The sequence below is a fragment of the Oryctolagus cuniculus genome, chromosome 8, assembly GCF_964237555.1.
Source record: "Oryctolagus cuniculus chromosome 8, mOryCun1.1, whole genome shotgun sequence".
NCBI classification, from domain to species: Eukaryota; Metazoa; Chordata; class Mammalia; order Lagomorpha; family Leporidae; genus Oryctolagus; species Oryctolagus cuniculus.
The window spans coordinates 31765701-31789652 of NC_091439.1; the positions used below are offsets into that span (position 1 = coordinate 31765701).

Consider the following 23952-nt stretch of genomic DNA (forward strand, 5'->3'; position numbering starts at 1 on the left):
GATGAGATTAGGAAATACAACTTTTTGTCTACTACATTCCAGCTATTTTAGAATCTAAACTTATAAAGAGTTAACACAGATTATATTTAGAATGTAAATAAAGCCTATACCTTAATTCATATTTGCTTCTTGGAAAATGATACCCATATAGATTTTATGTTTTTCCTTAGGGATCTATCAACTTCAAATATGAAATGATGTGTTTCTAAAATTTGAGATAAAGTATTTTCCTTTTATTATTTGAAGGCACCACTATCTGATGTACAATATCGCGCTTTTTTGTGGAAGCTTGGTATACTATAAATTAAAAAAAGAAAGTAATTAAAGCAGCATCATGTGAAAACATACACTTAAAAGGTTCATTGTTGGCATTATGGGAATCATATGAAACTAAATGCCTACTTTCAAACTATAAATACAGTGAAAGCCTTTAAAATCTAACATATGTTGCTTCAAATAATACTCAGTTTTGAACAGATGTCCCCTTAGACCTGTTACATTAACTCTAAAATTACTAAATCATCGTTTTTAGACCTAGAGCCATATTTTGCCACTCATTTGTATTCAAAGCTCCCACAGGCGTCAGTGGAAGATCCATGCATGGAAAAATGGCATGATATGTATCCTAGTTTTATTTATTTCATATGTATACAGCAGTATAAAATAATATATTACATTTACACTCATTTTACTTATGTATTATTATAGCATTCACAGTAACAAACACTATAGTTAAGATTGAAACTCATCTTTTAATACCCTGTTTTCACTCACAGATAACTGTCTCAAAAATGTGTCTAGAGCTGAAATTCCCTGCTTACCTTCAGCTCGAGGATGTTTGGATGTATTAGAAGTCCGAGTTCTGCCCTTCAGAAATCTTTGAGCCTCATGAAAATTTAATATTTTTGCATCATGAATGCAATATTTTCATGCAACTCAAAAACTTCTGGAGAGTAAAAGTTCAAACTAAGAATGTGACAAGATTTCAAGAAAGAAAAGCCATGTTTCTAATTTTACAAATACTTATAAAATAACAATGATTAGAAATACACGCATGCACACGAAAGGTATTAGAATTTTAGTCATATTATTGCCTGCAATACTCTGGCGGCGCCCACCTACTGGCATTCTTAGGGAATGCAATAATCTAAAACCTATACCAAGTTTGAAGAAAATACTCTACTGAACAGTTTCACAAATTACTGTATAAGGATTTTGTTTGACTTAGCAGAGGGATACTCCTTGAAATCCTAACAATATATAAAATAATTTTACTACTCCATGGTGTAAAAAATATGGAATTTTATCATTTCTGTTTTTCCTTGTTAAAAAGGAACATAAAAAGGATGTTAAGTGCAAAGCCTTTACCGCTACAAAATTAGAGTTGAAAAAGATAAAGAACCCAAGAAATTGTAATATGAAAAATATAAGATTTTCAATAAAATCATCAAGTATACCAATGCTTTAAGTGTTTTTAAATTCCTTGGGTATTAATAGCACACTTAGAAATATGTGTGTGGGGAGGAACACATGTCATGACAAATAATGGTGCTATTATCAGTAAATAACACATATATTGTTCTTTATCTTGCTTAACATTTGCCACATTCTGGCTAAGTAGTTATAGAAAATTAATTAAACTCTAATAATAATTTTTGAAAGGTGAAATGATACAGTAAGTGCACAGCTACCAAAATTTATGTTGGGAATTGTAAAGATGATCTGTTCTCCCCGTATTGCAGAAGCAGGAGAGCTTCTATATTACAGAATATTTCATGGCAAATCGCAACACAATGAAGAAATGCAACAGAGAAGGAGTAACTGAGATATTTAAGTCTTTCAATATAGTTCTTAATTTGCAATGTTTGATAAAGGCATCGCATTTAATATCTTTATAAAAGAAGTTATATGTATTTCCATAACATTACTTAAGAAAAGATGGTACACGTGTATTATTCACATCATTGTATCTGTAAATTAATTCTGATGTATTATTGAAATTTTTGAGTAAAAATTATTTTACAAATGATGGTCACAAGTTAAAAATCATAATTTTACATATGGATGAAACATTTCTACAAATTGTCATTTGACATACCTTTGAAACATTAAATACACTGTTTCCACAGGAAAATTCTTTTTTGATTTTTACTGCTCTAAAATTAATGATGTTGACAAGAAGTAACTGCCACAATTATTGTTTTATGAAATAGTTTACTAATGAAATACTACCTAATCAGCTGGATATTATTTTTCTCTGCTGTGCATAAAAATTATGGACGATCAGATATTAGGATGATCAGATGAAATAGAAAATCTATTCTAAAGTTTCTTGACATGCTAATCTAGTAAATGTTTATTGGAAACTCCCATTATTCATTGGTTGCCCTTTCCATTTTATATGCTCCCTCATTGGTTGATAACATTTTTCCTCAATTTACTAAAGTCATATCCTTATTGTGTTGTAACTTTTTGGTTATTCTGGAGAAAATATGACTGATGATGTCAAGAATTAGTATTTTATTTTTAAAAAAAGTTGTTCCATAAATTGGGTAATATTTTTGTTTTTCTTGTTTTTACAGATTGAATATATAATTTAAAAACTAAATTGAAAATTAATGTAACTAATAACTAGGAAATGTAAGACAACTAATACACAAACACATGGCCTGAAAAGACAGTGCCTAGGAGATTATATACAACAATATTAATGATCAAATAATTAAAGAAAATTAATATAAATGAAAAGAATTAATGTAGCTATCACATATGAAGTGAATTTTAGGTCAGATGAATTAGTACAGCTATTTTATATGAAGTGAATATAATCTTATTTTCAGTGCATATAAAGAGGAAGATGGATGTAGACTTTCCCCCATGAAAAATGGTGCCTGATAGGTTTTAATTAAAGTCGAGTGATTCAACAAGAAAAGTATTTTCTTGTTTAAAAAGCAATTAGAACAAACAGATTTTTTCCACTTAAATTATATATATAAACATTTCCTTACTAAAATAGTCTATCCTTCAAAATACTAATGTAGTAATGCCGAGTTTGAGAAAATGTTACTGCTGCACTTGGTGAATATATGTGCTTTTTGTATTACATACGGTTGATTAGCTTTATATATTTTTAAAGGGTCCCCAAAAAACCGGAACATTACACACAATAATTTGACATATAAACTGATTGGGATTATGACATGTTAATATCTAATTTGATAACTGTCAACAAATCACTCTAAACATATACATCCAAGACCTATGAATATATGTATGCATTTAAAGGTCAAACCTAAGAAAAAATTTTCCATTTACATTACATAAAATTAATGTAAAGTATACTTGTGTTAAATGTTAGTCTATTCTCTAATAACATAGCACAGCTCAATCTATCATCGAACATAAAATCAGTTAAAAATTAAGGGAAGTATTTCAAAATAGGTCTATAATTGGAAGTGGGCAAACATTTTGATATAATGTTGAAGACATCACAGAGGGACGCTTAACAATTTTGTTTTTGTTGTTCTTGTTGATGGGAAGATCAGCTCACATTCTTTAGTTTTTTCTCTCTTATTTGGATTTCAACAAGCAATAACCAACACTAGAAAAAAAATGTGTGAAAGAAAGGAAAATGCGTCTTACTGAATTTAATAATTAGTCCTGTAACATCAAAGTAAAAGACAAGCTTAACTTTTCAAAGTCGATTCATAAAGAATTTTCTAATTAATAACACTGACTCTATTTCAAATATAAATTTTTCACACATAATACCGAAACAATGATGTACCATGTTTCTATCTCCAAACTTATTTAATTTGTCATAAATTTAGAGATCTGCTAGATCATATAGTTGTTCTTTACCAGTTCAGGTATTCCTATGTCTCTATATATTCATATAGAGTTATAAATAGATTTTATGCCCATGTGTAATTAAAAGTCACAAATCTATGTAAAACTACGTAAAATAAAATTCCGCATGGAATCTATGATTGAAGACCTTTTAAAATAGTCATCTTCAAATACATATTTTACACCACAAAATGTACAGACACCCAGTTTTTTTTTTCTAACAACAAATACAGGTGAATTTATAGATTCTTTATAAAAGCTTTTAAGTGATTCTAAGTTCAAAGCCATAGAAATAGAATTGGAATTATGTAGATTGTTAGATAGTTTGATAGTACATATTCAGTGCTCCGTCTGATAACATTGACAGCTACATCTTTGGCATTGAAAATTCGTATATGAGTTCTCGACAAAATTTCGTAGCTTAGAGCTTCATTTTCTTTTAAACAAGGAAAAACAGGGTTGAATAACATATGAAAACTGGGAGGACACCACTTATGATTTTCTTTCTTACTATGTTTATCTTTGGGACCCTGAATTACCTTTTACTTTATTGTATGATGTGGACTGTATGAATCCATTTAAAAACCAACTGAGTTGTACCACATTTTAGGAAAATTATATAATATAATATATATATTTTATATTTATTTAGAAGCTTTGAAATAGTACAGTAAACACTTTGCAACACGGTGTATAAACTACAGAATGTCTTTGATATTTTGTGGGTCTTCAGAATACAACATTTTTTATAACCCACAGGTGAAAAGAACATAATCACAATCTCTCTTGTAAAGTTGGAATAGTTTGGGGAACACTTGATCACACAAAAATAATATAAAACAGTCAAGTTTAAAACAGTGATATTGCATTTATAATGCACAAATTTTCCTTTATCTTTATGACTGGCTTCTCGTGGTGAATATAAACATCTAAAGGGCTCAGTGACATTTGGAGAGAGAAAGATATATAGTGCTGTAAACAGGCACACACTGATCGGAGAGGCAAAAGTCAGTTGCCTCCAAAGTTTCTACAGTTCTGCACATTTCAACTCATTTCTCAGGCCTGCTGAGAGCAATTAGGTCCTATAATTGGCCACGATGACTCCGCTGGAAATCTAATACTCAGTTACACACACTAACTGGATGGCCAAGATAATGAAGTTGAAAAGTTGATGCTTTTGTTGGTCGACTTTGTGCAAATCATGCTGCTTCAGGTAAGTTCTGTAGAATTGACTAGCATATCCTTTTCCGTGCTGTGAAGAGAAAAAAAAATACTCTAAGAAAAAGTGGTGGAATTTAGGAGCTTCTCACTGCATGTTATTGGAAAATCAATCAGTACTATTGCAAACGAGTTGTATCCCCACCCCAGACCTACACTGGGTTAAAATATTTCAGTGCTGCTGTGGGTTCTGGTGGTCACAATCATCTTGCTAACATTTGCTTTTATGAAAATGACAGTTTTGACACATAAATCAGCTTTGCACAGTATATGTAATTTTATATACCAAACATCGATTATGTGAAAATACAAAATTATTTTTACTTCGCTATTTATGCAAAATCGAAGCATAAAAAGTGACCCTTACATTTCTGACACAAGTACTTAGAAAAAGCTGTGAATAACCTGACACATATTTAATTTAACAAATTCTAAATATTGTGTATTAAAACTAATAGATAAGTGTACCAGAAAGTGTGTAGATAATTTAAAATTTTTGAAATGATTCACATTTTCTTGGATTATTTGATCTCATTTTTTGAAAACATTTATTTATTTGAAAGTCAGAGATACAGAGAGAAGAAAGGAGAGAAAGAGACAGAGAAATCTTCCATCTACTGATTCACTTCCCAGATGGCCACAACTGATGGGGTAGGTCAGGCTGAAGCCAGGAGCCAGGAGCCAGGAGGTTCACCTGGGTCTCTCATGTGGATGCCAGGGGCCCAAAACACTTGGGCCATCTGCTGCTGCTTTTGCCAGGTCATTAGCATGGAGCTGGATTTGAAGTGGAGCAGCTGAGACAGGAACTGGCACCTATATGGGATGCCAGCACCACAGGCCATGGCTCTAACCACTATACCACAATTCCAGTACCCATCCCATTTTCTTGTTTTTAATAGAAAGCAAGTTTTTTTTATGACCCACATTATTTTAAAAAAGTAAATTTAATCTCTAAAAGGTTGCAGTTTTTTTCATTAAGAGGTTTAAGTCAAAGGGAATTTAAAAAATTAGTGGGCTTAATCCAGTCTAATAAGTATTCGGATTAATAAAGTAGAGTGCTTAGATTCAATTGCTAAAATTCATTATCTATTTATAATGTTGCAGAATATTTCTTCCTACTTATCCATATTCTATACAATATTAACCATTTATACAATGAGATCAGAAACTATATTCCCCTGAATCAATATCTTACAAATAATTATATAATAAAATGTTCTGAAAATCAAGACAGTTAAACTGAAATCGAAATCGCAAGTAAGTGTATCTCATTAAAAATTAAGAGTTTCATCAACAGTATAATTGAGCATTTTAATCTGATAATGGTAGCTTTTAATTTATGAAATGATAACATGTTAATCAGATCAATTCTTCTCCTCTAGTATTTCCACTCATTTCAAGTAGATTATCTAGTTATCACATTTTTCTAATTTATTTTCCCTAATTTTCCAACTTGTTTTTCTTCAAAATTTCACTTGCTGACCAATAAAACATTTATTAACTAATTCATCATTAAGCAGGCATATCAAATATAACTGTAAAAGCAGGGACCAGTACAGTGGCACAGTGAATCAAGCCACTGCTTACAACATGGGCATCCCACATGGGCACTGGTTCCACTCCCAGCTGCTCCACGTCTGATCCAGCTCCCTGACAACACACTTGGGAAAGCATCAGAGGATGGCCCCTGCACTCACGCGGGAGACCTGGCTGGAGTTCCAGGCCCTGGACATTAAGGGCATTTGCAGAGTGAACCAGTGGATGGAATATCTCTATCTCTTTCTCTCTCTTTTTTTTTTTTTTCCTCTTGCTGCAACTCTACCTTTCATATTAATAAATAAATCCTAAAAAAAAAAAAAGTTCAGGAACCACACTGAAAGAAACTAAAGTGAAATGAATATTTGTAAGTATTATGTAGTAACCAGTATTAAAGTAATCAAACATGTCTTGTTTTGTAATATCATATGAAATTATGAATGACAAAATGAGTTAGCTACCATAATGCACCACATGGTAGTTATTACAACTTACCTGATTATGATACTGTAGATAATATTTAACCAACAAATAGAAACTTTCTCTTTTAAATGGAATTAAATGTTTTCAATTAAAATTAATGATAAACTTAAATATCAATGGTTTAAATATATTTGGTTATACCAATCAGAATTAGAAATTATTCAGTAAATTGGAATGGTACAATCATAGCAATTAAAGTTTATAAGAAATGGACAATTAAAGTTTATAAGAAATAATTACTTTGTTCCAAAATAATCTATTTTCCAAACTGGACCCCTTGATGAGTGAAAGGGAGCATTGCTAATAATTGCACAAGATTTTGTTCTTTCCTGGACCAGGCAAGAAATATGATCACCCTACGAGTGATGCTATCTTTTTTAAACTAATATGAAAATATTCCTTGCAAGTAGAAAACTTTTAGTAGTATAAATTAGAAAATATTCATTTATTTGAAACATCATTTTAGTAATTTAAAGGCAAAAGAAACTCAGGAGTGACCTAAATTCAAACTATCAACTAGTTCATTACGTGAAAAAACTAGTATAATGGAAAACTACATACAGAAATTAGTCAACTAAGCTCTATGTTTATATCACTAAAATATTATCAGGTTAAAAGGATAGGTATGGGGAGAAGCCAACAGATATTCTATGCTCTTTTGAATAAGTCACGATGCACAGAGAAAATACATTATTAAAATGGTTCAGTTGAAAGAACATACATTGAGTACATGTTAGACTTATCATCTTAAGGAGAAGCATTCCTAAAAGACATATATTTTTTGCTGCTGCTTAGAGTTACATGTGAGTTGTTTTTTATTTAAAGTGACCCATCGTGCTGGCACTGTGGTATAGCAGGTAAGGCTGCTGTGTGCTGTGACAGCATCCCATACGGGTGCCTGCTCAAGTTCTGGCTGCTCCGCTTCTGATCCGGCTCTCTGCTATGGCCTGGAAAAGTAGTAAAAGATGGCCCAAGTCCTTGAGTTCCTGCACCCACATGGGAGACCTGGCAGAAACTCCTGGCTCCTGGCTTCGGATCAGCAAAGATCCCGAAGTTGCGGCCATCTGGGAAGTGAACCAGCAGAAGGAAGACTTCTCTCTCTCTCTCTTTCTGCCTCTGCCTCTGCCTCTCTGTAACTCTGTCTTTTTTTTTTTTTTTTTTTTTTTTGGACAGGCAGAGTGGATAGTGAGAGAGAGAGAGAGACAGAGAGAAAGGTCTTCCTTTTGCCGTTGGTTCACCCTCCAATGGCCGCCGCGGCCGGCGCACTGCAGCCGGCACATTGCGCTGATCCAAAACCAGGAGCCAGGTGCTTTTCCTGGTCTCCCATGCGGGTGCAGGGCCCAAGTACTTGGGCCATCTTCCACTGCACTCCTGGGCCATAGCAGAGAGCTGGCCTGGAAGAGGGGCAACTGGGACAGAATCCGGCGCCCCTACCGGGACTAGAACCCGGTGTGCCGGCGCCGCAAGGCGGAGGATTAGCCTAGTGAGCCACAGCGCCGGCCAATGTAACTCTGTCTTTCAAATAAAATAAATAAATCTTAAAAAAATAATAAAGTGACCCACCCATTCCAATGGTTGTCTGAATAACACTCTCATCTTTGATTATATCCACCCCTCTCATCTACCTGCTAATTAAATTATGTGATTTTATATAGGACAAATCGAAAAGCAGACATTAAAGGCTGTAACAAATTGGAGAGGGAAGATTCATCACATATACTGCTACTGCCAGCAAGAAACAGTTTAGACAATTACTAAAATTATAGTCACAACCGCTTTATTTCAAAATTGTTAAGAAACTTTTGAGGGAAGTTATGGGGCGGGGGGGAAAGCCATTGTAATCCAAAAGCTGTACTTTGGAAATTTATATTCATTAAATAAAAGTTAAAAAAAAAAAAAGAAACTTTTGAATACTGAATGCTTTTAGAGCTGAATGGCTAATATCAGACAAGTTGCAAGCAGATGTTATTTTTAAAAACTGTGATTATATCTTAGAGGTAGAGCTAAAGACAATTTTTCCAGTGTTAGGTTTGTGGCTATCCATTTGCTGAAGCTTTCAGGCTAGAGAGAAAGGGTCAAATACATTGAATTGCTGAATTTTCTGATATATGTGTGTTTTGAAATTATTAATGTATACTTAATAATTTCTATTTTTCCATTTCAAAAATTCATTTCTTCTAGCTATGAATTAACATATGTGTGGAATTGGTAATGATATGAATGAATATTTTTAATCAAATCATGAATAATCGAAAGGGACTGTTTGTGTTTCTCTGTAATTTTATTCATTCACTGTATTTAATCATTTTAGTGGGTCACAGAAATGTTAGATGTAAGCCAATTTTCTTAATGTCTGAGCTATAGATCAAAAAGTATTTTTAATGAAAAATAGTCAAATAGCTACCTTCTTATAATTTAGTACATATATATAATTTCAATAAAAGTGACATATAAATTTAATACTGTGGAGTCTTATTTTTTATAATTTGCAAAGTATGTTTTTAATCTGTGGGGGAAAATGTGGACATTTAAACAATTTAAAAATTTATTATATTAAATTAATGACAAGAATGAATTGATATGTATGCTGTTAAAATTATTTAAAATGTAATTCTTGGTATACTACAAGTAGCATGCAATTTTCTGTTCAAAATTATTTTAGATAATACATTAAAATGACCACTTAATAACTATAAATGTTCATATTTGCATACTTGTTCAGTAGGAAAAAAACCATTCTTTATAGTTTATGACAGTATAAACCACAGAAGGCAAAGCAATAAATTAAGCTTGTGAAGCTGCCCGATCTATTTTTGTAAGTGAAAGAAGGAACAGCCTACACTAAGCTTACGTGATTGCGTGAGGCTGCACTCCAGTGACAATTTCCAGACTCTGAGATCAGTAACCTACTCCGGTGCTCATTCAAATCTGTAATGAAGTTCTCAGTCAGCACATTTCTTTATATATAAAGTGAACCTATCATATAAGAATTTGAGCCTGTAACTCCCTGTAGAAGTAAGAAACGCCTGCCCTTTGATTCTCTGTGTAATAGCCTATCCTAAAATCACAGTTTAAAAGTAAGCCTCCAATTAAGGATGTGCCCAGTTGAATAATCGGGTTTTTTTAACTTCCTTCTGTCTTATTCTTAAACCATTTTTGAGGATTCTCTTTAAAATCTTTTTAAAGATTTTTTTTTATTTAACCCCATGTCCAGAAATGAATATAGAAGTGTTAAACTGTTAAAAAAGGGCACCAGGTTGACTTTTACCTTATCTTACAATTTGAACATTCTTCTACATACTTTCATGCTTGAAACTACAATTTTATATTGTTCAGATGGCAAATCATGTTTTTCTCTTCCCCAAAAATTTAAAGATAGGTTTAAAATGTACACACACACACTTATATATATGCATTCTCTATGTGTGTGTGTATGTGTGTGTACCTAATTAACTATTGTGATTTGTTATAGAACATAAAAGGACTGAAAGTCTTCTGTCTGTATAATGTATTATTTTTTAGTTCTTATGTTTCATTTGGGATATTTCATTATCTTATTGCTAAGTTCACTTTTCTCCCTCCATGAAATAGTGTGCCTTCATATTCTAGAGTGACTCTATTAAGAGTTATAAAATCTATGTGGAAAATGGGAGCTTGGAGAAGGTCGCAATACACAACACATTTAAACTTAATTACTATTTCACTTTTAAAACTAATTTGAGATACAAAGGGAGAGGGCACCCCCATTTGCTGTTTCTTTCTCCAAATGCCTGGAGTTATGCCAGGCTGAAGTTGGGAACCAGGAACTCAGTCCAGGTCTCGAGATGGTGGCAAGGACCCAGTTTCTAAGCCACCGGTGCTGCCTCCCATGGTGTGCATTAGTAAGAAGCTGGAGTCGGAATCTGAGCCAGGTGTGGAGCCCAGGCATGATGATGTAAGCCTCGAGCATCTCGGTCAGCTCTGCACTGCAAGCTCACTAGCCACCCACATTCATCTTTTTTAAAGGATTTATTTATTTATTTAAAGTCAGAGTTACAGAGAGAGGGGGACAGAAAGGAGAGAGAGAAAGATCTTCCATTTGCTGGTTCACTTCCCACAATGGCCAGGATAGGACCAGGCTGAACGGAGGAGCCAGCAGCTTCATCCAGGTCTCCCACATACGTTGGGGGGGGGGGGGGGGCTAAAACAGTTGGGCCATCATCTGATGCTTTCCCAGGCCATTAGCAGGGAGCTAGATCAGAAGTAGAGCAGCAGGGACACTAATGGGCCTTTGCTGCAGTGCTGGCTCCCTAATTATTAGTCTTTATAAAGGATACTTTGTGACATAAATGACTCCAGTGGTTCTTTAGGCCATTAATTATAAGAAATACTTAGTAAAGCCAAGCGTTTCCTTTTCGTTTAGTATAGATAGGTATGCAATGCATTCAATATGGTTTGCAATTAATATTTATAAATTAGAATATAAATATTTGAATGTTCTCAAAAATAAAAACATTAGCAAGTATAGATTTGTGAAATAGAAATGTGCATCAAGGAATGAGTAAAATGAGACATTTCTAAAAGAAGAGAGAAGCATGTTGGACATTGTATTCTCCTCATGGAAAATCCAAGGCCAGCAACTCCAGCACTGTTAAATAACCAGCCATCTCTCCCTCAAAACTAATGCTGTCAGTGTGCCAGACTGCTTTCCAATTTGAGACTATGGATTACAGGGGAATTAAGCCTCTTCTCACCTGGCAGGGTGGTACACTGAAGGAATATATTAGATAATCACAGGAAGATATCCTCAAGACCAAGAAGAGCTGACAGCAGTGCGAAGCTGTGAATTTAGTACCAGCGAAAATTTCAAAACTTAGAATTCTTCAATGCTTATTTTTAAATCAAACATTCTTGCTCTGAAAAGGACTTAACAGCCTTGAAAATAGAGGCTTCTACTTGTCACAAGTGTAGTTCACAAATACAAGGGAATACTGTGACTGTCACATGGCTTTGCCTGAAGTGAGTCCCTGAAACATTCTGGATTATATCTAGACAGAGGAGCCTACATTATATATAACATGTATTATATATATTATATATAATTATATATGCATTATATATTCATATAATTATATACACTATATATAATGTATATATAATTATAATATAATGTAAAACAAATCACATATATGTATATGTATATGGGTTGCATGTGTGTGTAAATTAAAAGAAGCTTCTCACAAAAATGACAGTACATTTACAACTGGTTCAATAAGAATTTCTTATATTGTGGGGGACTGCAGCCATATCAACTACCTTTAATATCAATAACAGAATAGATACAGTGATGGTAACTCAATTTTGTTTGGTTTCAAAATGCTCGTCTCAAACACTCAAATAAAAATTAAAAATATTTTTGCAAGCTTTCAAAAAGTGTAATTTTTATATTAATGACAAATTTTTTTGAAGTTTAGCAATAATTAGTGATAGCATATTCTCTGCTTTATACAACTCACTTGAGATATTCTGATCTGAACTGATTGAGCAAAATATCCAAGACCATATGAGTACAGTAACTAGTTATAACTTTACCATCTAGAAGAAGATTGTCAGTTTTCTGAAGATGTTTCTGTAACCATCAAAAATATTAAATTTTTATATTAAAATATTTCTATAGAATTCCAAGACAATATGATTACATAGAACTGTAAAGCTTGAAAGGATCTAGTTCAAATAAAAATATTGCTTTGAAGCTTAATAAATTTTCCCCAAAGGGAGAAAAATAATGACATGACTCTACCTAGGGCACATTGGCCACTATACCAGCCTCTCTTTGCCAAGACCCCATGCCTCATCAGTATCTGAAAATCTCATTTGGAAATGAATTATTTTTTTAAATACTCATCTCACATTGGCATATAGTTAAGAAATGAAAATCTACCATATATTACTCTTCATGTTTATAATGTATTGAAAATTTTTCTGAAATTTTTGACATATGCCACCAAAAATGGAGAGCTCAATTTGCTTCAGAAATATTTGAAAACAGAATCGTTGCATTTTCAAGAAAAACACTGAAATTTCTTTTGAAGATAATTAATTCAGTTACCTTATTTTAACAACAACGAATAATTTAAGTTAGACAAATACCTATACTTTGTGCATGTGAAGTTCTAACAAGATATGCCTGTATTTACTTAAAGTATAAATGGTCACTTTTTTTTTTCTTTTTTTTTTGTCAAGCAGAGTTAAGACAGTGAGAGAGAGCGAGACAAAGAGAAAGGTCTTCCTTCCATTGGTTCACCCCCCAAATAGCCCACATGGCCAGCGCTTCGGGAGCCAGGTGCTTCCTCCTGGTCTCCCATGCGGGTGCAGGGCCCAAGCACTAGGGCCATCCTCCACTGCCTTCCCGGGCCACAGCAGAGAGCTGGACTGGAAGAGCAGCAACCGGGACAGAATGCGGCGCCCCGATCAGGACTAGAACCCAGAGTGCCAGCGCCACAGGTGGAGGATTAGCCAAGTGAGCCATGGAGCCAGCCTCCACCTTTTGTTTTTGAGAATCATGGACCTGATAATCTCTACTGCCATTTAGATACTTATTTTTTTAAGTGGCTTCTTGCAAAACAATGTGTTATAAAGATTAACCCACCTATTTTCCTGTAAGGTTGAAATTAGCATTAATTTTCAAAGCAGAAGGCATGAAAAACACCTGAATGGTACAGATCACTGCTGTAAATACAGGAATTAGTTATTCTGTATTCACCTCTTCACACCAAACAATCTCTGCATCACAATATTTAGCCCAACTCTTCATGATGTGCAGAACTTTATCTTTTATATGAAAATAAGGCGTAATTTCCAGCAATGTAGAATGGAAAAACATGAATAGATAAGGCCTTCATTCTTAAAATATGTGGTCACGTATTTTACTTATTAACCTCCAGAACCTTAGCGTATTAAGCAATGAAAATAAGAGGAAACTCTTCTGTTTATGGTACAGATTATTCAAGCATATTTTCAAAAACACACACCACACACACAAGTTACGGACTGCATGTAAAATATATGACTATTTAGTAGACTTGATGATCAGATTTCCCCTTACCTAATTCAATTGCTTCTATGTCAATGCAAAGAGCTGATGAAAAGCAGGAAGCGCGGGCTCAGAACAGGGATTGAAAATGACATACACAAGGCTGACCATAGGATGGGGATGCAGAAAAAACACCCAGTAACTGAGCAAATTAGGACCTGCAGGACTAAACCCTGCAGTAAAGTTGCCAGATAAAATACAGTAACACTTCAATTTCAAATAAACAGCATTCAGTTAATTAGTATACATATGCCCTGGGCAATATTTAGGTGCCATGTATTTCTTTTTATTTGTGAAATCTGGTAACCCAGTCCTCAAGGAATCTGCTTCATGATAGCACAGAGGGCACTGTTTACCAATAAGCAAGGGAAATATCATGCTGTGCTTTCACATTATTTTGTTAAGACTTGTTTGTGTAATAAGTTTACTTATTTTCTCAAAAACAATTTAAAAGATCTCTGAGTTTAAAGGTGTTAAAAACAAAATTCATTCCTGTAAAATGACATTTAATTATTAATTATGTGATCATCATTCATGAATGTCATCTTAATCATTATTTGAATTATCATTTCATGTTGTTATTAACATTAAGCCATGGTGTTTGAGTGAAATCTTTGTTCTTATGAGTTAGATGTAGTACATTAAATAAACGTCCTTTGCATAATAAACATGTTTTAAGTACTTATTCTACATTCCAGACCTAAATACATACTTTAGTTTTATCTTAGAAACTCATTAAACCACATCCTTCTCCCTCTTTCAATTTAACCTCTGGTTTAACAATTTGAAAATTATGGGCAGCTTTTAAAAAAATCACAAAAATGGTAAATTGTTGAAACCAGTTTATATTGTGCTTCTAAAAATTCAAATTCATTTTAATTATACTCTAGTTATGTGCCAAGATTTCTATTGTTAAATTATTTTATTACTTTCCATAGTGTTAGACAAATAATTGCAAATATTTAACCACGTATTAAAGTAAAAACATTGTGTTATACTCAAACATTTACTATCTATACAAGGTACCATAGTACTTCAGGGACAAGTTCAAATATTGGGTAATATTGGGAGCAATATTCTTTTAAGCAATATTGATAATGTATATTTATGTACAAAAGTCTGTATCATTATTAAAATGTAACAGATGTACAAACTTACCTTTATATCTGATAATAAAGTTTTCACAAGAAAAATAAAAATTTTACATTATTTTAAGTACATCATCTGAGACCTCCATTTGCTGGTCTAGTCCCATAAATCAAAACAAGCAAATATCTAATAAAAAGTGAAATATAACTTATGCAATAATGATAATATGTAAAAATATCATGTTTCATGAAACCTCAGAAATCTAAAGTCAAGTCAAGTCAATTGCTGCCAGCCATAGCTGTCCAGTACTGTCAACAACCTCCTGTCTACTCCACAGAGCCACAATAGCACCTCCTCTATATTTAAGATTACCTCCTAATATTTACATATATGGTTGTAATGATATATTGTACACGAGTGAAAAGAAACAGATTGATGAAATTAGCAGTAGGTGAGGGTGAACATGAGCTCTAGGGAGCTGTGAAAAAATGATGTATGATATAAAAGAATAAAAGAACTAGCATTTTTAAGGCCAGAATTAAAAATTCATGAAAGTCAAGGAAATGTGAAAGAAGATGACACTCAGGGGAGAGTATTTAGGACTGGAAACGTTTTCCTCTTCTTTTTCTTTGATCTGGGGAGAAGGAGGACAGCTCTCAAAGACTTCTGTAATTATATTATTTATCTATGTCGGGGTAGGTGCTTCAGTAACTTTCTTAGAAGACAAAACTGCACCTCGCCTCCCTTTCAGTATGTTTTCTTTACTGATTCCCTAATGTAGCCTCTATGCATATATGTGTGTCTGCTTTGCTCCAGACGCAGTTTTGGAACATGGGACTCTACAATGAATGCACATAGATTGTGCTGGGAAAGATGTTACGCTCAACGGGCAATTGGTTTACCAACGATTTTAAAGACAGCAATCATGTACAAGCATTTTTGAGAAGTTATAGAAACAATGTATAGATCTCCTCAGGAAACTTATCAAAGAAAAACATGAGTTGAATTTTGATTAATAAGTAGGAGGTGGACATGAAGGTAGATGAGACACCACTCGTTCCAGAAGAACAAAATAGGAGAAGGCTATAAGGACTTCAGAAAAAGTGGTGCACTGAGAAACTGACAGATCATTAAATGAAAAGGAACAGAGAAAGTGGGCAGTGTTTAAATAAAGACCTGAAAAGACAGTGTAAATAGGAACATTACTGTTGCTGTGACAGAGAGCCCCTAAAAGTTGTTAAAAGAAGAGGATGTTACAGTCCAGCATTTTAGAGGAATACTGGAAATGGCTGACAGCAGAAGACAGACGGAAAAGTAGACGGGTCTTCAATGACTTTGCTCAGCAAAGCTGGAAGGACTGAGTATGCAGAACAGAAAAGAGTATTGTGTACCTTTGCAGAGCCCAGCAAACAACCCAGAGATTGTATTTTACACATCTGGAAAGCATCTGCATTTTGTCATTCTAAGTCATCAAAATGTGTCAAAACATCCTGGAAAAAGAATGCTTGGCTAACTCAATTCTAAGCATAATTGTGAAAGAAAAAAAGTAGTGAAACGAGCTGCTCTAAGAAGCGATTCTATCCCACTGTCTCAAGCCTCGGGTAATGTCAGCAGCAATAAAAGCTAGAGACCTATGGAAGAGCACTGCACATTTTATCCATAACTTTTAACGAAGAAAAAATAAGGGAGATAATGATCACAGACTAATATTAAATTCACTTTATAACTCTGAGACTGAATCTTATATATATATAAGATTGCTTCTGGGTTCATTCTTTCATAGAGACTCTCACAAGTATATTTCACCCTAGGAATATCTGGTCTGTAACTCAGAATTAGTGAAGACAGTGGGACTATTTTAATTATCCATTTTAGATAACATATTTTAAGTGATTAAAAGTCATATGCTTTTGATCTATCTTTCCTATGCAAAAGTAACTGCTGCCATAACTCAATCTACTAGAATTTCCAATTATGATCTTTATTTCTGTCTACTTTTCACTTCCACAAATCTTACAGAAAGCCCACTTGTTCCTGACCCTTATGCATACACACACACACACACACACACACACATATACAGACATTACTAAGCATCTTACCCTTTACATTCTACCAAAATGTCCTTGCAAGAGTCTTCCAATGGGCTATCACTTTTAGAATTAAAATATACTCTTTACCTGCACAAGAAACTTTATTATTATTATTATCATCATCATCAACATTATCATCTTTTCTCAATTCTCCAGTCTTATGACTGGAGGATTAGCCTTGATAACCACTTTCCTTACTTTTTATTGCTACCTTTAGCTTTCTAACCCTTTTAAATATATATTCTATAGGAATTATTTTTCCCTTTCCACTGAAAACATCCTTCTTCATGCCTAATTGCCAGACCTTGACAACTGCAATATTCTATGAATACAAACACATGCACACACACACAACCCACACATACAAACGCAACCAAAGCAACGAATCCTTCCTAACTGCCTTCTGAAAGGTATCACATTTCCTCAGCCAAAAATCAAGCAGTGAATTGGTGACGGAAATCCACTGTAGGGTTATATGATCCCAGTTGAAAAAGCATGGCTCTCCTACACAAGCAATGAGAATGTAGAACTTACCAGACATCTCAAAATAATACTTCTAAACTCTGCACATTGAAGACTATAAAAGTACTTCATTTGATAAGAGTTAATGTATTCAAATGTGAAAATGCATAGGATAGTGCTAGGTACCTTATAAATTCACTGTTAGCTGCTATTATTGTTGCTATCATTAATAACATATCACAATCTACTCAAATTATAACTTTAAAATCTTAACTCCCACTACATCTTTGGATTTTAGAGACCTGGCATTCTAGAATGTTCACCTCTCCATATTTATTATTTTCTAATTCTGCATTTCCCTTCATCCATTTGTGTACACCTAGAATGTCCTTTGTCTTTAACAGTTAAAATCAGGGATATTGCAACGTTAGTGGTCCCAAAGTTGGCTCTGTAAAGCCTTCCTTGATTATACTGTAAGGCTTCTTTCCTTGATATCCAAAAAACATTTCCTTCTAATATAGTGCATACCTTATCCCTCTGTTAATGAGGTGTGAAACTCAAAACAACAAGAATCCTTCGAAACTAGTAGTGCATTTTGAGAAGTGGTCAACTGCTTAACTGCAGTGGGCAACAACAATTTCATTCACAAACATATTAAGTGAAGAAAATCTGCTTTAAATTTAATTTCTTCCATAATTCAAAACAGCATTATTAGATGCAGGGAGTCTTCCCATTTCACACACACACACACACACACACACACACAAAGTGGAAAAAAACCTTACTTTAATATGAGAAATGAACTCAAACAATGAGAATACTGTGATTCTGAAATGAAATTGGACACCCGAACTCTTGTTATTGAGGCAAAATAGTTATATTTATATGCAAAATAGATGTAGAAAGTGGAAGACAAAAAACACACAGAATCATAAAATCATGAGAATTACACAGAGAGTCCAATGAATAAACCATAAGCAAAAAGCAAAGTCTGGAGAGTTTCTTAGGTGGTTTTCAAATAGGCTTGTGACATCATTTGCTAGTTATGTTTGACTTTGAAAGACAAAAGTACAAAAATACAAATATAAAGCTCACTGAAAGAATCTGGTTTATCAGATAATAAGGTTTTAGTGAAGAAAAACAGTGGGAGCAAAATATTTGTGTTTTTGTGCATTCATATACGGCTCTATGGCAGACTTAGCTATTTTGGTGTATCTTACAAAAGGATACAATTTCCCGTGCCAAGAGATTATTTTCACATGCTTTAGTGATTTCAGGGTATGTGTGTCTCTCACACAATATCAGGACTCTTTGAGGTCACATTATTCCAAGGCCAGAATTTAGACTAATAAGCAAGTACAATTTTCAATATACAGATGAATCAACTTATATACGGACGTGGACTAGTAACACTTCTTAAATGTTTTGGCTTAAATAAATATAAATCCTTTCTTTTTCTCTTTGTTTTTTAAATTATTTATCTATTTACTTATTTATTTGAAAGCTAGGGCTACAAAGAGAGAGGGAGAGACACAGTTAATGCAATCTTCCATCCTCTGATTCACCCCACAGAGGCTGTAATGGCCGGGGTGGGGCAAGGCTGAAGCCAGACGCCTGGACCTCCACCTAGGTCTCCCACGTGTGGGGCACAGACCCAAAAGTACTTGAGCCATCACCCTCTATTTTCCAGGTGCGTTAGCAGGGAGCTGAATGAGAGGTGGAAGAGCTGGAATTTGAGCCCGTGCCTCCCTAACAGGATGCTAGTGTCTCAAGCAGCAGCTTAATCTGCTGTACTACAATCCTTTCTTTTTCTATAATCATCAATTGATATGCATTTTCCTAAACTGAAATAAAAGCTGCTGCTTCAAAAATGAGTATTCTTGTGCAGATTATGCTCAATGTTTGTTGTACATAATCAAGTATCTTCATTCACAGGGAATGTTCAAGTTAAATACAATAATGAAAATATGAAATTTCAAATGTTGTAATCATGGATTAAGACTAACATAAACATAAAATGAATAAAGCTTAATCATTACTGGGCATTATATGTTTGGTTCTATAATATCTGTCCATTGCTTTCATAGATAAGTAAGGAAATAAAAAGACTGTACTTTTAAAACATGTATTATGTGAATATATATATTGCAGATGTAAAATAGTGATATATTGTGAAAAGAACATTTGCAGTCTGATTTTCCTTGAAAGTAAAAGAGAGGATAATTAGTTCTATTTAAGCTCAGAATTTTAATTTTGTCCATACTTAGGGTGATGTCATTGTTCCAATTTTAACTGGATATATGGTTGCCTTGAACACTTAATGAGTGCTCCTTTGGACCAGGCACTCACTGCTTTAAATATGTTAAATAATTTAATCTCCACAATGAGCTTTTGAGGATCAATGTCACAGATGAGGAAAACCAGTTACAGGAAGGTTAAAGAAATTACAGAGGTCACACAGCTAGTAACTGGCTGGATCAGTATTTATTCCACAGCAGATTAGCCCTATAATGGGATACTTAAACTGTTCCACAGTTAACATAGGGTGTGTACAAAGACCCCTCCTAAAAATCCACTATAGGTTCTGATTCTGAAGGAAGCAAGTGTGTATTTTGAAAATAAAATTTCAAAAATGATTAACTTCTAATATTTGAATTCCAAATTATAATAAGGCCAAAATGAACTTAATGATGCTTGGGAAAGCTTATTCTAAAAGCTCTACATGCACAGTACTTTTTGAATATTTACAAAGAATACCAAAATCCAGCTAAGTGAGCAGATTGTGTTTCATGTACCTTGGCAAGGATGTTGAAAACTTTTCACTAGTACTATAAAATGCCAAAGCTTGGTTTATTCTATTATTCTAAAAAAAGTCTCAAAGGAATTATGGTGGTTGTGACAAGCACTGGAGGAAGAAAGGGTGATAGAATCATTAAAAATGCTTTTCCATGTTTCTAGGATAACCTACAGCGTGTGACACTGGGATGAACTGACGGGATTGTTTTGATCTGGGCAGTATGAGCAGATCACTTCCATCCAATGAAGTTGCATTCAGTCCTTCATGACCACTACTAATTAAATTAATACCATTCCCATTATATTTTTAACCAGAGTTCTGATAGTATTTTTGTTTTTTTTCTTGGAAAAATATTTTTTTTCAAAACATTAATTCAAAGTGCTCTCAGAAGTACATCAGTTTGTAGAGTTATTATATTTGTATTCATTATTTTGTATCTTACACATCAGTCTATGGTTAGTTCATGGACAGTAATAACTTTTTAAACACTGGGTCTTGACAACATACATTTATATAACGTAATTTTTGGCCAAAAAATGGAAGATCATACATAACATTCCTTTACAATAAATAATAGTGATAAAAATAATAGATGATATTGATAGCCCTCTGGAATTAGAAAGACAGGTAAATTAAATATGAAGAAAATTAAATGTGAAGAACTTTAAAAGATTAGAAAAAAAGGAGATAGACTTAAAATTAATTTCAAAACAATATGAAAGGTCTTTTGTCACTATTTTAAATGTTTTTATTGAAAGGGAAGGTGATCATCCTCCACATTAGATAGATTTGCACACTTTTTGTAAACCTTATAAAACATAATTTCTATGAAGAATTACTACCAATGGAGCAATTAAATATATTAAGAATTATGTTGCAATCTCAAATTTAATGGAGAGGTGAAAATTAATTGAGTCAATGTCAAATATTTCCTAAAAATAATTCTAATGTAAGTTTGAATTAGAAAATAATTTTCCCTTGGCCAGCGCCGCGGCTCACTAGGCTAATCCTCCGCCTTGCAGCGCCAGCACACCAGGTTCTAGTCCCGGCCGGGGCGCCAGATTCTGTCCCGGTTGCCCCTCTTCCAGGCCAGCTCTCTACTGTGGCCAGGGAGTGCAGTGGAGGATGGCCCAAGTGCTTGGGCCCTGCACCCCATGGGAGACCAGGAGAAGCACCTGGCTCCTGCCATCAGATCAGCACGGTACGCCAGCCGCAGCGCACCGACCGCAGCGGCCATTGGAGGGTGAACCAACGGCAAAGGAAGACCTTTCTCTTTGTCTCTCCCTCTCACTGTCCACTCTGTCTGTAAAAAAAATGAAATAAAAAAAAATAAATAAAAGAATTTTCCCTGGGCACTGTGGCACAACGGGTTAACATCCTAGCCTGAAGTGCCATCATCCCATGTGGGTGCTGGTTCGAGACCCAGCTGCTCTACTTCCGATCCAGCTCTTTGCTATGGCCTGGGAAAGCAATAGAAGATGGCTAAAGTCCTTGGGTCCTTGCACCCACGTGAGAGACCTGGAGGAAGCTCCTGGCTCTGGCCATTACAGCCATCTGGGGAGTGAACCTGTGTATGGAAGGCCTCTCTCTGTCTCTCTGTCTCTCCTCTCTCTTTGTAACTCTGACTTTCAAATAAATAAATAAATCTTCAAAAAAAAAAAAAAGGAAAATAATTTTCCCACTAATTTTGATAAAAGTCATTTTTAGTATTATAACTTGATAAATAATTTTCATTCCATAACATAAATTAAAAATTGAGTTTTCCCAAATTTTTAGCTTGATTCAAACCCTAATCTGTTAGACTTTTCTCTTATTTGTCAACAGGTTACACTGTCTTATACAAATAATTATTTTGCCTGTATAAATTAACTATGTTACATAATTATATAAAATATTCTTTATCTGATTCCAAAATTATGTACTATAACCTGAATTTCATAGGGCTTATTCCATAATCCTGTAACAATTTATGGAACTGGTGTCTTTATTATTTGCATCATCTAGTCGTGCCTAGAAAGACCTCTCAATAAGTTACTATGGTTATTAAATTTAGCATCAATGTTCAGCCAACACAGTTCTCCTTTTGGTTAGTTTCCCTTTCGTTTTATTTTTAAATCTGTGAGTAATTAATGCTTCTCATTAGAAAGCTAGTGCTACCTTTTAATTTATTCTCCACAATATTAATTTGAAATGCAATGTTCATTTGTAGCATATATGATTTGATTGCTATATTTCCCAAAATAATGAACAAAGCATACATTGCTACTGGATTTAAGGATAGAAGACAACTTTACCTTCAACCATCAATTGAGGGTGTTTCAGTTTTATTTAATTGTGAGTCATTTCACACTGACAAAATGGATTTTCTTTAAAATTTATAACAAAAGTGGGAAATCCTGATTATAAGGAAAGACTTAATATTTAATGAAGGAAGCTATTTTAAATCAGTAATCATCTGTCTTCATTTTATAAAATATTATTGTATATAATAAGAAATCTTAAATTTTGAAGATCTGATGCTTAGTTTTAATATATAAAATTTAAGTTACTTATTGCATGTGTGTGTGTGTGTATAAATTGACATTTTCATACTAATTTGCACACTACACAACTACCCAAATCTTTTCTAAATTTTTATATTTTTGTTCCTGGACATATTACTTCTCCTTCAATTCAAATGTGTGTGACTAAAATAAAGCTTTGAGAAACCAAATTTACTCCTCTTCAAAATTCCAATGAAAGAAAGAGGGCATCCACCCACAGAGAAACCGGAAGGAAGGGAAATAGGCAAAACCAAGGATTTCTCAATTGCTTCTCTTTTATCCTTCGAGTAAATTGAACCTCTTTACTCCTTTGCCAGAACCATCTTGAGAAAAGCATCTTGCAAAAAACACATCAAAGGGCTCCAAAGTGTTATTCCACCAAATTACAGATGATACATGCATACGTTTATAGTTTGCAAAGCTTACTAGGTAAAGTGTTTCCATATCCCTTGGGAGCAAATATGAGAGTCAGGGTCAGGCTCTCTCCTATAAAGTGTACCTTAAGCCTCTCAGAATGCAAAGTAGGTACATTTTTTGGTTTCTGCTCTCCAGAAAGGCAGATGAACTGATCCCTATCTTATCAGTTTAGCATTTGTTTAAATGCCTCACATTTATTATGTCACCTCTCCTCTTTTCTTCTTAAAGATCCTCAGTCCTTTTAAATGCTCCTTAAATATGTTATCTTCCAAAATGTTAATCTCTTTACTTTTCTCCTTTAAACATCATAATCTACAATTTGCCCCAGTCATCTAATCTGGGCTCAAAAGAAATATGAAATAGAGACATCTCAGTTTTTTGATTCTTGTTAGA

At 33.9% G+C, this 23952-nt stretch overlaps 1 protein-coding gene across 1 annotated transcript in view; it reads right to left on the reverse strand.

Moving 5' to 3' along the window:
* Positions 1–211: 211 nt before the first annotated feature.
* The window catches only part of PCDH10 (protocadherin 10), a 47557-nt gene continuing 23816 nt past the window's right edge, over positions 212–23952 (reverse strand). The window contains 1 exon segment of the mRNA XM_008267965.4: positions 212–5101. Within this exon segment, the coding sequence (XP_008266187.2) occupies positions 5082–5101 (20 nt within the window). The 3' untranslated portion in view covers positions 212–5081.